This window comes from Cariama cristata, unplaced genomic scaffold, assembly GCF_000690535.1.
Source record: "Cariama cristata isolate BGI_N322 unplaced genomic scaffold, ASM69053v1 scaffold3821, whole genome shotgun sequence".
NCBI lineage: Eukaryota > Metazoa > Chordata > Aves > Cariamiformes > Cariamidae > Cariama > Cariama cristata.
Window position 1 is genome coordinate 56,263 of NW_009600844.1, and position 13,200 is coordinate 69,462.

General features: G+C 37.0%; 2 protein-coding genes across 2 annotated transcripts; both read right to left on the reverse strand.

Annotated features, from left to right (window-relative positions):
- Window positions 1-105: 105 nt before the first annotated feature.
- LOC104169288 (pulmonary surfactant-associated protein A-like) lies at window positions 106-8,602 on the reverse strand. The gene is given in 7 exon segments (XM_009710176.1): window positions 106-429; window positions 431-475; window positions 1,088-1,095; window positions 1,221-1,298; window positions 1,930-2,062; window positions 5,591-5,657; window positions 8,454-8,602. Coding segments are annotated over 7 exon segments (804 nt in total).
- A 1,366-nt stretch (window positions 8,603-9,968) lies between these two features.
- LOC104169289 (pulmonary surfactant-associated protein A1-like) lies at window positions 9,969-12,802 on the reverse strand. The gene is made up of 3 exons (XM_009710177.1): window positions 12,649-12,802; window positions 11,038-11,115; window positions 9,969-10,345 (listed from the first exon to the last, which is right to left on the reverse strand). The coding sequence occupies exons 1-3, from the start codon at window positions 12,800-12,802 to the stop codon at window positions 9,969-9,971; spliced, it is 609 nt and encodes a 202-aa protein (XP_009708479.1).
- Window positions 12,803-13,200: the final 398 nt, after the last annotated feature.

Genomic DNA, 13,200 nt, shown 5'->3' on the forward strand with positions numbered 1-13,200 from the left:
TTATTTTTCATGCTGCATTATCTGAGTTCACTAGCTACAAATTAAGAGACAAGGGATAGGCAAGTGTATTCCAGGGAGCCTGGCAGAGAGCAGCAGGGGAAAGCACTAAAACTGACAGACAACAAGGGGATTCTTGTTGCACCTTTTGTCATTCCAAGTGCCATCAGTGTACGTTTCCACACGTTCCTCTTCCCCTTTCCCAGAAGGTTCATTTAAATGCCAGTTAGTATAGCTCAGCTGTGTACAGAGCTATTCCAGGAACTGGAATTTCCTTGGAGTTAGAGATTCCTGTATCCCCAGGTAGGTGTAGGTATTAAAACTTCTCACAAAGTACAGAATGGCATCATTCTTGCCAAGGTTCCTTGGAATGGCAATAGACCCTCCAGCCTCTTCACATTTTTTCAGTGTATTATGGAAATAAGATTTTTTTTTTTTCCCCATTGGCAGCAAATATTTTTCCTCCAGATGCTGTTATCTTTTGCAAGATGAGCTGAAAGCTATCAATCTTTTATGCATTGTTTTCTGGTTGCTTTGCTGCCAATTGTAATTCCTGCTATTTTCCTCCATAACTCTAGATTAAACCCAGGAAAAGGTAAAGGAGAGGAAAACTTGAAATCAAAGATAAAAAATAAGACAATCCCCAAAAGTCAGAAGAAATCTGAAAAGACGAGGGGAGGGGAAAAAGAGAAGAAACACATAAATAGCGACAATGAAATAGGAGAAGCACAAAAGAGGCTGGAGAAGGAGGGAAGGACATGAGGAATTTTACATTTGGAAAAAGTATATTTTCTTTGAGACTCTGTAAGCTCTCTGAGATGGTTTGCAGTATACAAGGGTGTACGTCAGTCCTTGAGTGAGTAGGATCTTAGATGTGACCTGGTTGTGACTGTTTTGGTATATTTTTAGTGTTCAGTTTATTTGTCTGTTAGGAGCATGAGATGCCCGTGGAGCGCTTCTGCATAGGCAGGGATTTTAATCTGATAAATTTCTGACTTGCTTGCACCCGTACTTCAGAGCTGTTACCTAGCTGTCTCCCACTAGTTATGGAAAAACTAATCCCTCCCTCCCCTCATTTGAGAGTTCTCACTCTCCTATCTAGCAGTGAACAAAATATAAATGGAATGCAATAAACCAGCAGAAAATCCTGCCTTTTTCCTAAGAAGCCATTTTTTTATGCCAGCTAATCCAGCTACAGCAGAAAATAAGGGCAGATAAATTACCTCCTTCAAGTCTGGAAATCCGATGTTCTAGCTGATGGATAATGTCTTCCATTTCGTTATCAACCAGTGGTCTGAAACCTATGAACAAAACCAGCTATTACACACTTTGCATTACAGCTTGAATCTTACCTTTCAAGATAAAAGCAGAGATTATAATGTGAAATGAATATGAACTTTTAAAATGTTTTTGACCTGTTTTAGTTTACTGCCGTGTTTTAAGTAGGGGATCTTTTCACACATCGATCTTTGTAAGGATAGGGAATACATTCCTAGAAACTACCTGCAGAGCAGTGATGTTTATGGAAAACTTGGATTAGCAAACTGAGTTAGTCTTCACTCTAAGTAATTGAGCCAGTCCAGGGAAAACACTGGCACTTGTACAGTAGGCTTAGTTGATTTTTAACTGTGTCTAGGGATTGTTGACAGAATCCTTCAGGCTGTTCAAGCACTTACTTGCAGCTCTAACCTAACACCTAGCAACAAGTCTCTTGGGCCAAAATGATATCCTTTTCTCTGAATTGAACCATTGCGTCATTAAGTAGGAGAGATTTAAGCATCTTTCTTCATACAAGGAATTAAGAAAGATCTGTTTATTTTCTATCAAGTACAACCCACATCAGATTATACAAGATAGCACTGAGTTTACAAAGCATAAAAATAGAACACAACAGTACATCTAGATAAAAATGGACATGGTAACTGCATGTACCTGGTATAAATCCTTCATCTATGCCATCTACAGTCAGGTGTCTGAAACTAGGCAATGGAGGATTTCCTGCAGGTTTACCTTGGGCACAGCATGACAGCACAAAAAGAGCTACTCCTAGGATTTTGTGGAACAACTGTGGAGACAGCAGTATTTAAAGCTAAATGTTAACCAGACTGTTTTACTTTCCAGTATAGTGTCCTGCATTAAAAAAAATGCAGTGTTTCAGAATTCACTGTCTGGATTCGAAATTTTGTATACCTTAAGCTTTGCCCTCACTGACATGAATGTCACTGTGATGTAGTTGCAAAGTTACATTATTTCAAACAAGTAAAATATTTTTCCAAAAGACTCAGTCTGCTAGTCTACAAGAGTCTACAGAGAAAAAAAAACACAAACCCCAAACATTCCCTTCAAAGCTCTTTTTTGTACAGCAGATACCATTATATGCCATTTTTCCCATGCAAAAAGCTATAGTGTCAGACTTAACTTTACAGGAGAGTGATAGACACATGTGCTTTAAGAGAAGGCCGTATTAAGATAAACTGGGACTTACTGTCTTTATCAATTGGTTTGAGCAAAACAATTGTTAATGCTTATTCTTCCATTATGGCATCCATCTTTTAAAGTATCTCCACCTGAGGTGATATCCTCTGAAAAGCAAGTGAAAGTTTTAATCAAAATGTTGAGAAACAAAATTTTAAAAATCTATAATGGAAAGGTTTGTGATACAGTGTAATAGGATGCAACATAATTTAAATAGAAACCTGTTTAAAGATGTTCAACTTACCTAGCAGCTCCAATACAAAATAAGAAAGACGCATTAAATGGTCTAATTTATAGGGCATGTAACTTGAGATTCATCTTGTTACCTACAGGAAATACAAAGAGCATGTAATATGATAAGAATTTGCATATGAATAGAAATTTAATGAACTTTAACTTGGATGATGAGGGTTTGTTTTCTTCAAGAGGTAAGCACACTTAAAATGTGAGGAAAATATTTGAGGGTACTTTCTTGATTTGTAGAAACACTTTCACATGTTTAAAAAAACCCAACCCTGGAGCAGAAGAAAGCAATTTCTCAATACATATTTGAAATACCTAATGTTTCGTCAGAACAGCTGTGTAAAGGTTAAATTGTAAATGTCACTGAAGATAAGACAAAAAAGTTCACCTGAAATATAATATGCACCAGGAACACCACCATCATTTTTATTAGTCTGAGGACTTATCAGTGGCGATTACTGAAGTGTTGTAACTAAACAGAATCTCATTATAGCAGCAGCGAAGCCAAAAGACAATGGTATATCTGCAGCACGTGTAGAGGTAACAGCCACAGAAGCATAAACCTAAATAACACTACAGAATACTCCAAGGGAAGTTTATCTATTATAAATAATAACATTTTTATCCAACAGAACAATGACCTTTCAGTGAAGGGAAAAGCTGCTCTAAACCAGTCCTGTAAGTTCAGAGGCCTCAAGATGCAGAGCATTGCTGAAATGAAATGAACTACCATGCATTTTTAAATTATTCTCAACTAAGAGTTGTTTCTATCTAATGGAGACTTTTAGGAAAGGAGTTTGAGGCTGTGCTCCAGTTCAAACAAGTAAGATATGGTCACATCATCCTTGTGGTGTCAGGCCAGTATCCTGATGTTGCAGCAAGGCTAACGGCAGAGTCAGATGAGGAATAGGTGCTTTGAGATTAGACAGGGAATGTGAGCAATATCTGTGTTAGTCTAAGATGCTACTGGATCTAAGCAAGCCGAGATCACCTCGACAAGCACCCTGCACTTTCGTCAGTTACCTCAACAACTAACTGATGTAGGGTACTGTGTCATTGGTGGTATGCCCACAGAAGCCTGAATAATTCCTGCAGCATTGTTTGAGTGCCCTGGAAAAGGCACCAGTCCTGTGAAAAATAAATTAACAGTACCCAGCTGTATGTACCTTGACAGAAGAGGGCCATTTTAAATTTGCATGAGTAACCTTTGTTTAAAGTTACTTGCTAAATTTCAAGTTTCTTAGTGTTTGACTTAATGCTTTTAACATTCTTTTGGCTGAGGTTTTCTAATTGTTTTATAAAAAAAAAAAACACACAAATGAAAAACCAGCAGAGAACATGAAACAAGCCACTATCTGGGGTCCAGATGAGCCCTAGAAAAGTTCACTGGCAGAACCTGGGCTTTTGCATCAGTGATGAGAAGAATTTTAGCACTTTAACTGCATCTGAAAGAAACTGCAGGTTAGGCAAGTGTGAGAAAAGATGAGGCTTGGCCTCCATTACTGGGTTTTGTACGTTGGCTGATGGCCTGGGAAACCTGGAGGGGCATGGAAGTTTTCTTGTGTGATAGACCGTGAGAAGAACTGATGTAGATTCGATAAATTCTAAACTTTTCTTCCCTTGATTTTCATCAGCATACTGATAAGATGGAACAAGCTAAAATAGGTAAATAAAAATACTTGCATTTCTATTATACTTGTTTGTTTGTCTAATAGAACATTCTATATAATACAACTTTTAAACTATTTTCTGATCTTGCTTTGAGCCGTGTATCACAGAAGCTCAGCAAGATTCAAGGACAGAGATCTGATAAAGAACAAAGAATTTTTGAGTATCGAGGCAACTTTTCTTCTGTGTTTCCACATCCATCATTAAGAGGCTTTATAATTTCAGTGCCAGTGAATCAAATCAAGGATATTCTGAGAGTAGGTTATTGCACAATGTAGGTAGGTAAATGCAAAACATGCTAAGGACAAATGTTGGTCAACACTGCTTTCTTAGCTGCTTCAAGAAATATAGACACTAGAGTTGAATTTCAGTTTATGAAAGTGGGTGTGTGTTCCTGTTAACCTTTCCTTTGTATACCTAACCTCTTGAAAGTTGTTTTTTTTTTTTCCTGCATAGTGCTAGTCACACCTCAGACAACCTTGCAAACTCTTTTCTTATTCTCCCAGTTTATGTTTAAATGGCCAAACCCCCACTTATATTTTTTCTTTACATTGATTTTGTGCTGTTCTGCTGTTGTTTCCATCCTACCTTGCTACCACCTTGTTCTGTGCTTTCTGCATTTCCTTTTCTCTTCCAAATCATTGTCAGACTGTCCCCAGCAGCTCCCTTACAACCGGGAATATCAGGAAGAGCACAGACCACGTGGGACCTAGTGTCTGCTCAGAAGAGGGTTGAGGCTATTTTTGCTGAGCTTTAAAAACAGGAAGGAAATAATTCAGCAAGATATGGCCACCTGGGATGGTGAAATTTAACACGGCCTTTTTTTATGAGCAGCATTTTAGAGCAGAAAGTCTTAATTTTACCTGTAGACAGTGTGATCAGTGCTTGTAAACACTACTACCATCTTGCTCCACTGACTTAAGTGATGTGTGAAGGATCCAAGTGGAGGTCACTAAGTATCTCTCTCACTTAGTACAGCTCAGCTGAAAAATACGGAAAGAAATAGTTTTGTGTTTATAACAAATAGAAAGCAAGACAATATCTCATCTCTTTAGTAGGTGTTAATAGCAAAACAGCATTCTAATGGGAGAGAGGAAAAAACCCCTTATGTTTATGAACCAGATGAGACCATTATTTCATATATTCTGCAGTTGCCCTCCATTATCTGCAGAAGAAGGTTAAATTGTTCACTACAGCCTTTACTTACCATAATTACTATTGCTGCAGCCTCCTCGAGGGTTAAGGTACCCTTGCTGTACAGTTCCTTTTGGCTCCTGAGCCACAAGGGCAGACATGGGTGAAAGTTTCATTCCAGGTTTCACCTGGCATCACACCGGGCTTATCACCCTTGAGCCAAATTCTGCCAAACCCTGGTTTCCTAACAGGAGCTTCAGATCAAATCCAAGTTCCCTTATTTTTAAAGGTGCTATTCTAATTTCCAAGCATCCTGTATGGATTGTGCTTTAAACTCAAGTATGGTTGTATAACTGTAGGTTATTATGATTTTATAACAGTACATTTCAACCTCTGATGATGAAAATCACTTGCAATCTGACACTCTGAGGTCCAGACAAATATTTGTGTTATACCATTACACAATACTCGCAAGAACATTGTTTTCCTCTGGTTCATAAGAATTGTAATAGGGCCATTAGTCTTTCTACCACTTCTCAGTGTGGTTTCAAAACCAGCTAACAAATTTCCTGGTGGCAAATATTTCTTCTCCTATTTGCACTTATTGTTCTGAAGAAAAGCTGCAAATAAATGTAAAACATATGATTGAACTTTACCCTAATTTGTATTTGCAGCACTGCTAGGATGTTGCAGCAGTAAGTACTGGTATTTTTCCACCATATATGTTCTTTTCTCTGGAAAAGAACAGAGGAGTAATGTAATTATTCTTCTTTAAATTTGACTTCAACATTATAAAAAAAAAAGGCATTGGTCACAACTTATACAAGATAAGGTAGCCTTGTCAGCCTATGTCATATCCTGCCAGTTACTGTGTCCACATAACATTGAATTTGAACTCAGTTTTTCCCAAGAACCATGAGGCTTCAGGTTTTTTTAATCCAATTTCTATGAAAATCAGGAAGCCTCAGAAAAATACTTATGTGCTGTAATTGAAGGTCAATTTATTTACATGTGGTAGGGATTGACAGGGTGGGGGTGAGATTTTTTTTAAAGTGCTCAAAATTGCTAATAGTATTTCTAAGCTAAAAGACCTAATTAAATTATACATTATAAAAAAGGATGTCACTCTAGACCAGAGAGAATTCTCTCTGAAATCAATATCCATCATTTTTATGGCCAGACAAATCTCTGTGTTAAATATACTGTAACAACAATTGTATTAAAATTCTCTTATGTGATATGCAATCCATTATTTGCTTCGGATGAGACTGAACTTTTGTGATGTTTTAACTTGTACTAAGATCTTAATTCTCAAAATTTGCTTTTATAGCATTTAAGAAGCGAATAAGTTTTTTTTCTGAATTAAAGATCTTACTGTTAAATTACTTTTCTGTAGCAAATGATAATAAATTAAGAAAAAAAGACTAACCTGGATTTTTCCTGGTCTGGTCATTATGCACCAGGGATTATTTTTGTTCATTGCATTTTTAAGGAAAGATTTTATCAAAATTATTTACCCTACAATAACAGAACAGAGAAATTATTTATTCTGTTTCTTCTTGTGCCTGACCTCTTTGTCCGTTTTAAAAAAATTTCCATTAATATGTAAGCACGTCTTTTACAAAAAATAGACTGAAATGCTTGTAAGTTTTAAATGGCATTTGAGGGTTTAAATTGGTAGGGTTATACACACACAAAAAAGCCATCTAAAAGAACAGAATCAGGATTTCTGGATACTTTTCTGTTCCTATGTGGAACTGCAAAGAATAATCAAGTAACATTCTACTGATTATGTACCTTCACCAGGATTTTAATTACCACATAGGAATCCCAGGAGAAACAAATGCATTCCAAGCCTGATTGTAGAATATTGCTTTCATTAGGGAATTTTATTTCTTCCACATATGATGGTTGACACTGGATATCTTTTTTCCCATCTGAAGTTCATCAAAGTCCATGCAAAAGAATGTGGACACACTTTTTTATAAAAAGGGCAGGACACTATCAGAGGTCCCCTTGGTATCTTCAGTTTTATATATGAAGCATAGTCAAGACTTTGGACACAGAACACGGAGGGCTGCTTCAGAGTGGTATAAGGGGAAGGCCAGAGCATAACAAGGGAAGAGTTGTGTAGGATGTTATATAGAGATGTTTTATGAAAATAACTGAGGAGTTTTGTTCAATTACCTGAAATGTTACAGATTTCAAGCTGAACCATAGAGGGGAAAGTGCTGCCTAGCAGTTCTTTGACTGGATCTGAGGCGTTTTTAAGCAGCACGTGTGTGTTTGATTTGGTTTTTTTCTAATAGTAATGGCTTAAGAAGAAAGAAATTGGACTCTGAGACCTAGCCTAGATGCTTTGCTTATTGATGTAATAAAAATCACTTTTTGACTGAAAAAATAATCTTATTTTTCTTAACTGGATAAAAAGTACCCAAATGTCTCGAAGTCTAAATCTGTTTAGAGGTAGGTGATATATTGTGTCAAGCCATTTGTAAGACTTTACACATTAAGGATTTTAACAAGATATTTGTATAGTCATTTTGTAAACACATTTCCACATGTGGTGGAAATGGCATTGTTGATTAACTAAAGGAATAAGATACTCCAAACCTAGTTGGAGAGCTATGTAAATGAATAGGTGAATTTGGTTCAGATAAATAAAAGAGCATGTTAGTGGACTGATGGGGTTTTTTTTGTGTGTCTTACTCCAACATGATGCTGCCTTATGCCAGGTAATTATCTTGCTCTGACAAAGAATCTGTACAGTTGAAAGACTCAAAAATTGCTAACAAGTTTTACTCATTAAAATACTAGTAATTAAAACACAAGAGGTGGAGGTAGTCTTAAGTAAACCTTCAAGTCTTTCTGGCAGATTTAGTGCAGCTAACCAGAGCTAAGCCTAGGAAAATTAAAAGGTATTAGTTTAGCCTTACCTTTTCTCAAAGTAACCTGAGAGAATTTTTCTCATGGCATGATCTATTCCCTTCCATTTGAAATTTTTGTCCAAAATGGTATCACGGTCATAGGTCTCAAAGGAAGCTATTTTGTAAAGCAGGTTCACACTTTGAAATCTATCCAACATGGTACTGGGTGTACTTTTCCCCTTTCAAAGTCCCTGTCCACTCTCAGATCATCTGGAGTACTGTACGCAATGCTGGACACGAATCCTCTGCTGCCAAAAGTATCTTCTTCTCTCCTGCATCTGAAGACACTAAAGCTTTCCTATTTGACAGGGCTTGAAATGGCCATGTGAATAGATCCCATCTCTTCCTCAATGCAGGCTAGGGACAAGGGACAAGACCACCCAGAGTCAAGGCCAGGTTCCTATGGGCTCCTTACACAGACTCAAATGTGGGGGAGGAGAAGAAGTAAAAGTGTTTATGCATATATTTTACCTCTAGTGCTTCCTTTTTTTCCCCTCTCAGGTAGTGTGAAAATGATAACGGATGAGCCCAGGACTTCCCCACTGCAAGGTAAGTGTGTGAGAATTTGCTATTCGTGGTACTTTACTGAGCTCCCACTACTCACCAGCTACCCAAACTGAGTAGTGGCGAAAATATTTTGTGAAACAACGCTGCTTGGTCCTAGCGGATTTGAGTCACAGTCTGACTATGTGGTTCCTTGGCACGACATCAGCAGAGAAATAATTTGTGTTTGAACTGAATGAACTTCTAATCTTAGCTGCTCCCCCAAAATATTATGTGGTTGTTCAGTGGTTTCAGAAAAGACAAGGGGCCTTCTAACACTGCAGTGGTCAGTGAGGGGCCACTTACGAGGGAATGTGGTGTTTAGCAACAAAATGCAATCTTTAGTATTTTATACACATATTTCTATGTCTACATGGATCTAATGCAATGTTTATCTTAGTGTTTTATAGAGAGTAGCTTCTGAAACTGAGAGAATTAATTGTAACTGGTATTGTTAATATTTTTATAAAACAAGTTAAATATGGATGCTAAATGAATCAGTGCATGCTTCAATATGACACAATACAAGCCCTATAATTGAGACATACAAAACCTGAGACCATAATTGCTCCAGTGAAGTCAATCTGTGTGCATCTCCTTTAAGGCAGAAACTATTAAGTACTTGGAAATGCTTCCACTGTGAAGCCACAGGCAATTTTATCTTCAAACTTTTTCAATATCCCAAGTCAAACCTTGGAATTTTCTTCTAATCTTCACAAAGGCACAGTGCACAGAGACAGTCTGCCATGAAAAATGAATTCTGAGCTATTCCCAACCCTCCAAAAAGAGATGAACACATCAGATCAGGCACATTTTAATCAAGTTAATCACCTACCACATTTGGCATTTTCTTAAGGATAAAAAATATCATAATATGATTAGTTTTAGATTTTCTGACATAGAATAATTGCAGAAGTTGCATAAACCTGAGTCACAGGATATTTCGTTGTCTCCACACTGAGGTGGCTGAAAGGCCATTCTTTAAAATTCGCAGATTGTGAGGCGATATAGGTTGCATTTTCTGTCAATCCATCTCCCATCAGTGTACATATCTACACATTTTTCTTTCCCTTTGCCATTAGGCTCGTATTGGTACCAATTGGTATAATTCAGAGGCATGCCATTTATATACTTAAATTTACCCGGAGTCTCACCCTCTTTAATGCCCAAGTAAGCATATCGGTTATACTGTTTCACAAAACTCAAAATAGCGTTATTCTCCTCCTCATTCATGGGAGTTGCAAGAGTTCCTCCAGCACTTTCACAGGATTTTAATGCAGCTTCAAAATTAACTTCCTTCCCATTGCTGGCAAGTATTTTCTCTCCTACTTCTCTTATTTTACCAGTCAAAGCAAGCACTAAAACATGAAAAGAAAAAAATCTAGTTAGCATTTTAAATTTCTAATGGCATATTGATGGGAAAGCAAAGAAAGAGAAATCAAGAGATGAGGAGAAAATTAAAAGTGATAAGAGGAACAGTGGGGGGAATAGAGAGATTCAAAATTTTACCAATTCACTAGTTGTTCACTAAGTACATTGTTATGCTGCTTGTGACCATCTCTCCTTGTCTTCTCCAAGACAAGGATGCCCCACATGCTATCAGCTCTATTATATTGTGTGTACTCTCTAAAGAGGATTAATTTGCTTCAAATTTGAGAAAGTGAAACAAATGATAATTTTTGTGAATTCCTTCTCAGTACGAAACAATTTGCTACCTCTAACAATATGGTTACTGATAGATAAAAATGCTAGCAATGTGGTACAAGGCTGAGGAGTTCCCATGAATCCATGTGGAAAGTACATCAGTTGGAATAGCTTTTTTTTTTAATAAAAAAAAAAGTGCATTAGTATTCCTGAGAGAAATCTGCTTCTCCAGGGAAAATGAGTCCTGATCTCCCCTGCTTTGGATGAGAAAATGGAGTTTTCAAGTAGTAGTACGTACCACTTTCAAGTATTATTTCTTTCCTGCAAGTCATGATTCTATAATCAATTTTGCCTATTGCACTTAAAACTGATTGTGAGCTGAAAAAGTAAGAATGGGAAAAATTACCAGCTTCAAGTCGGGAAAGTCGATGTTTCAAATTTATTAAAACATTGTGAAGTTCAGTGTCCAAATAATAAGGTAGACCTACACAGATAAAAATAAAAGTTATACAATCAAGCAAAACTAGGCTCTGCTGATAGGAACAATTCCTTGGATAAAACTAATCATTTTCCAAGCTAACTAGCACACAATGTATTTTTTCTAACATCATCTTGTGTAAAATAAATATTTTCCTGGGTTTTCACACGGTTGTTAACCTATATCAAAGCAAACAAACGAATTCTAACCCTCTGAAATGCTGATAATTCTCCTCTGCACAGAAGAAAATTAATTTTTCCACATTGAAGCCTTACATTTGCCATGTCTGTGAAAGTGGTTTTGCCAAAGAGAATTTGTTTCATTCTAATAAGTGTTGTTAGTAAATAAACAGGTACAAGGGAGATTTTTTGGGAGGAAACAGTTCCTATGACACCATACCGTTTTATTTTTAATCTTCTGGGTGGATACTTTGTGTTTTTACAGTGGGATCTTATTTTAATGGAAACCATAAACACTGGTATAGGAGGGTTTCTGCATAGGTTGTGTGAAATACATTCCATTCAGCACTGCTTGCTAAAGGTGGGAACTCACTGTAAAGGCAGATACTTTTTTCATACAAATTTCCATGGGTAACAAAGGTCCTACATGTAGAATAAAGTCACTAGTGTGCTCCCAAGATCATGGTCCCATTATTCACAGCTAAAACAAATGGCAATGTAGAAGCACAACATATTGCTGCATCTCCCTCTCTTTGAGTTGCAATGTTGCAACTCTTACTGCACTTCACAGTCAGTAAAAAGGCAATGTATTTGACCCAATAAAGAGAATCCATTTGACTGACAAAACATTACATAGACATCACCCTTTTTCTCCTTTCTCACCTCGTGGCCAAGGAAGACAGTTTCTTCCAGGACGCCCCATCAGGCTTCCAGAGGATCCTATGCCAGCTGGAAAAAAGAAGCATAATTTTCTTTCCAATTGATGCATATTCTGGGAACTTCAGGATGAAACAGAACTTAATCTTAAAGTGAAATGTGTTACATCTATGAATAATTTTGATTGATAGTGCTTTAGCCTTGGTAATGGATCTGGAGAATGCATTTCTACATAGAAAGAAAATTACACAGTGCAAAGTGTGTTCCTTACCAGACTACTTTTGCACACACCATCTTTGAATACTAGAAAAACATGCCAGAAGCCTTTTAATTACACTTGTAAATACTGGAATAACATTTTCTTCATACTTAAAAAGAAAAAGCTTCTGCTGTGAAAGAAGCAATTATCTTCGGAAAGTCATAGAAAAACACTACAAAGAGATATATATAAAAAATATGTGTATTATTACATTTAAGTATTGATAACCTGTTTGTTTCCCCTCTTCTCCCAGAAGAGAGAGAAGGCCTATCTTTTAGGAAAAAAATAAAAATAAAGTTAAACTGACCATTTCTTCCATTCAGTTTCCCCACCTCTGTTTAACGCAGCTGCTTCCTCAAGGGCATGTGTCCTTCTGTGCTAACAGTTTTTATTCATGCAGCCTTCATGACAAGGCTTTGTTCCAAAAAAGGGAAGTTTACATACCTGATGATAGATGTGGCTGTCCTTTCAGACCATCTCTTCCAGACAGTTCAGGGATACCAAGTAGCCCAGGAATTTCTGGACATTTACACTGTGCATGGCAAGTCACCAGCAAAGCAGCTACTGCTGTGAGCACGTAGGACAAGTAAAACAGCATGATTGCTCAGGCCAGCTGTAAGAAAACCCACATATTTGTCAGGCAATCATTCTGTAAGAAATTGCAGACATTGGCTTGAACACTTTTTTTGCTCTTTCTCCCCCCCTTCATCCCTTCTTGAAATTTACATTCCTTCCTTGTTTAAATAAAGTCTATAGTTTAGGTATAAGACAAGACATTTCCCAGATTTGTTTTGCTACCATTGCATAGCTTATACACAAAACTGTTTCTAGACTGATACAGATTGGTACGCTCATTACAGAATGACAGCTACACATTTGGAAGTAGCAAAGACAAATTGTTCTTTTTGCTATCACTGGCTATTTGTTGAATAAATCCTTGAGAAATGATGGGCTCAGATGTAACTGATTACGCTTAAGCCATTAGTTGTCTGTAAA

What these genes read in the sequence shown, in the direction of transcription:
- LOC104169289 (XM_009710177.1), bottom strand. Translation starts at nt 12,802, where the DNA reads ATGCTGTTTTACTTGTCCTACGTGCTCACAGCAGTAGCTGCTTTGCTG. An exon ending in ACAGCCACATCTATCATCAG is followed by an intron (nt 11,116 to 12,648) that starts GTATGTAAACTT and finishes TTATCTGTGTAG; the next exon opens with GTCTACCTTATTATTTGGAC. An exon ending in ACTTTCCCGACTTGAAGCTG is followed by an intron (nt 10,346 to 11,037) that starts GTAATTTTTCCC and finishes TTCATGTTTTAG; the next exon opens with TGCTTGCTTTGACTGGTAAA.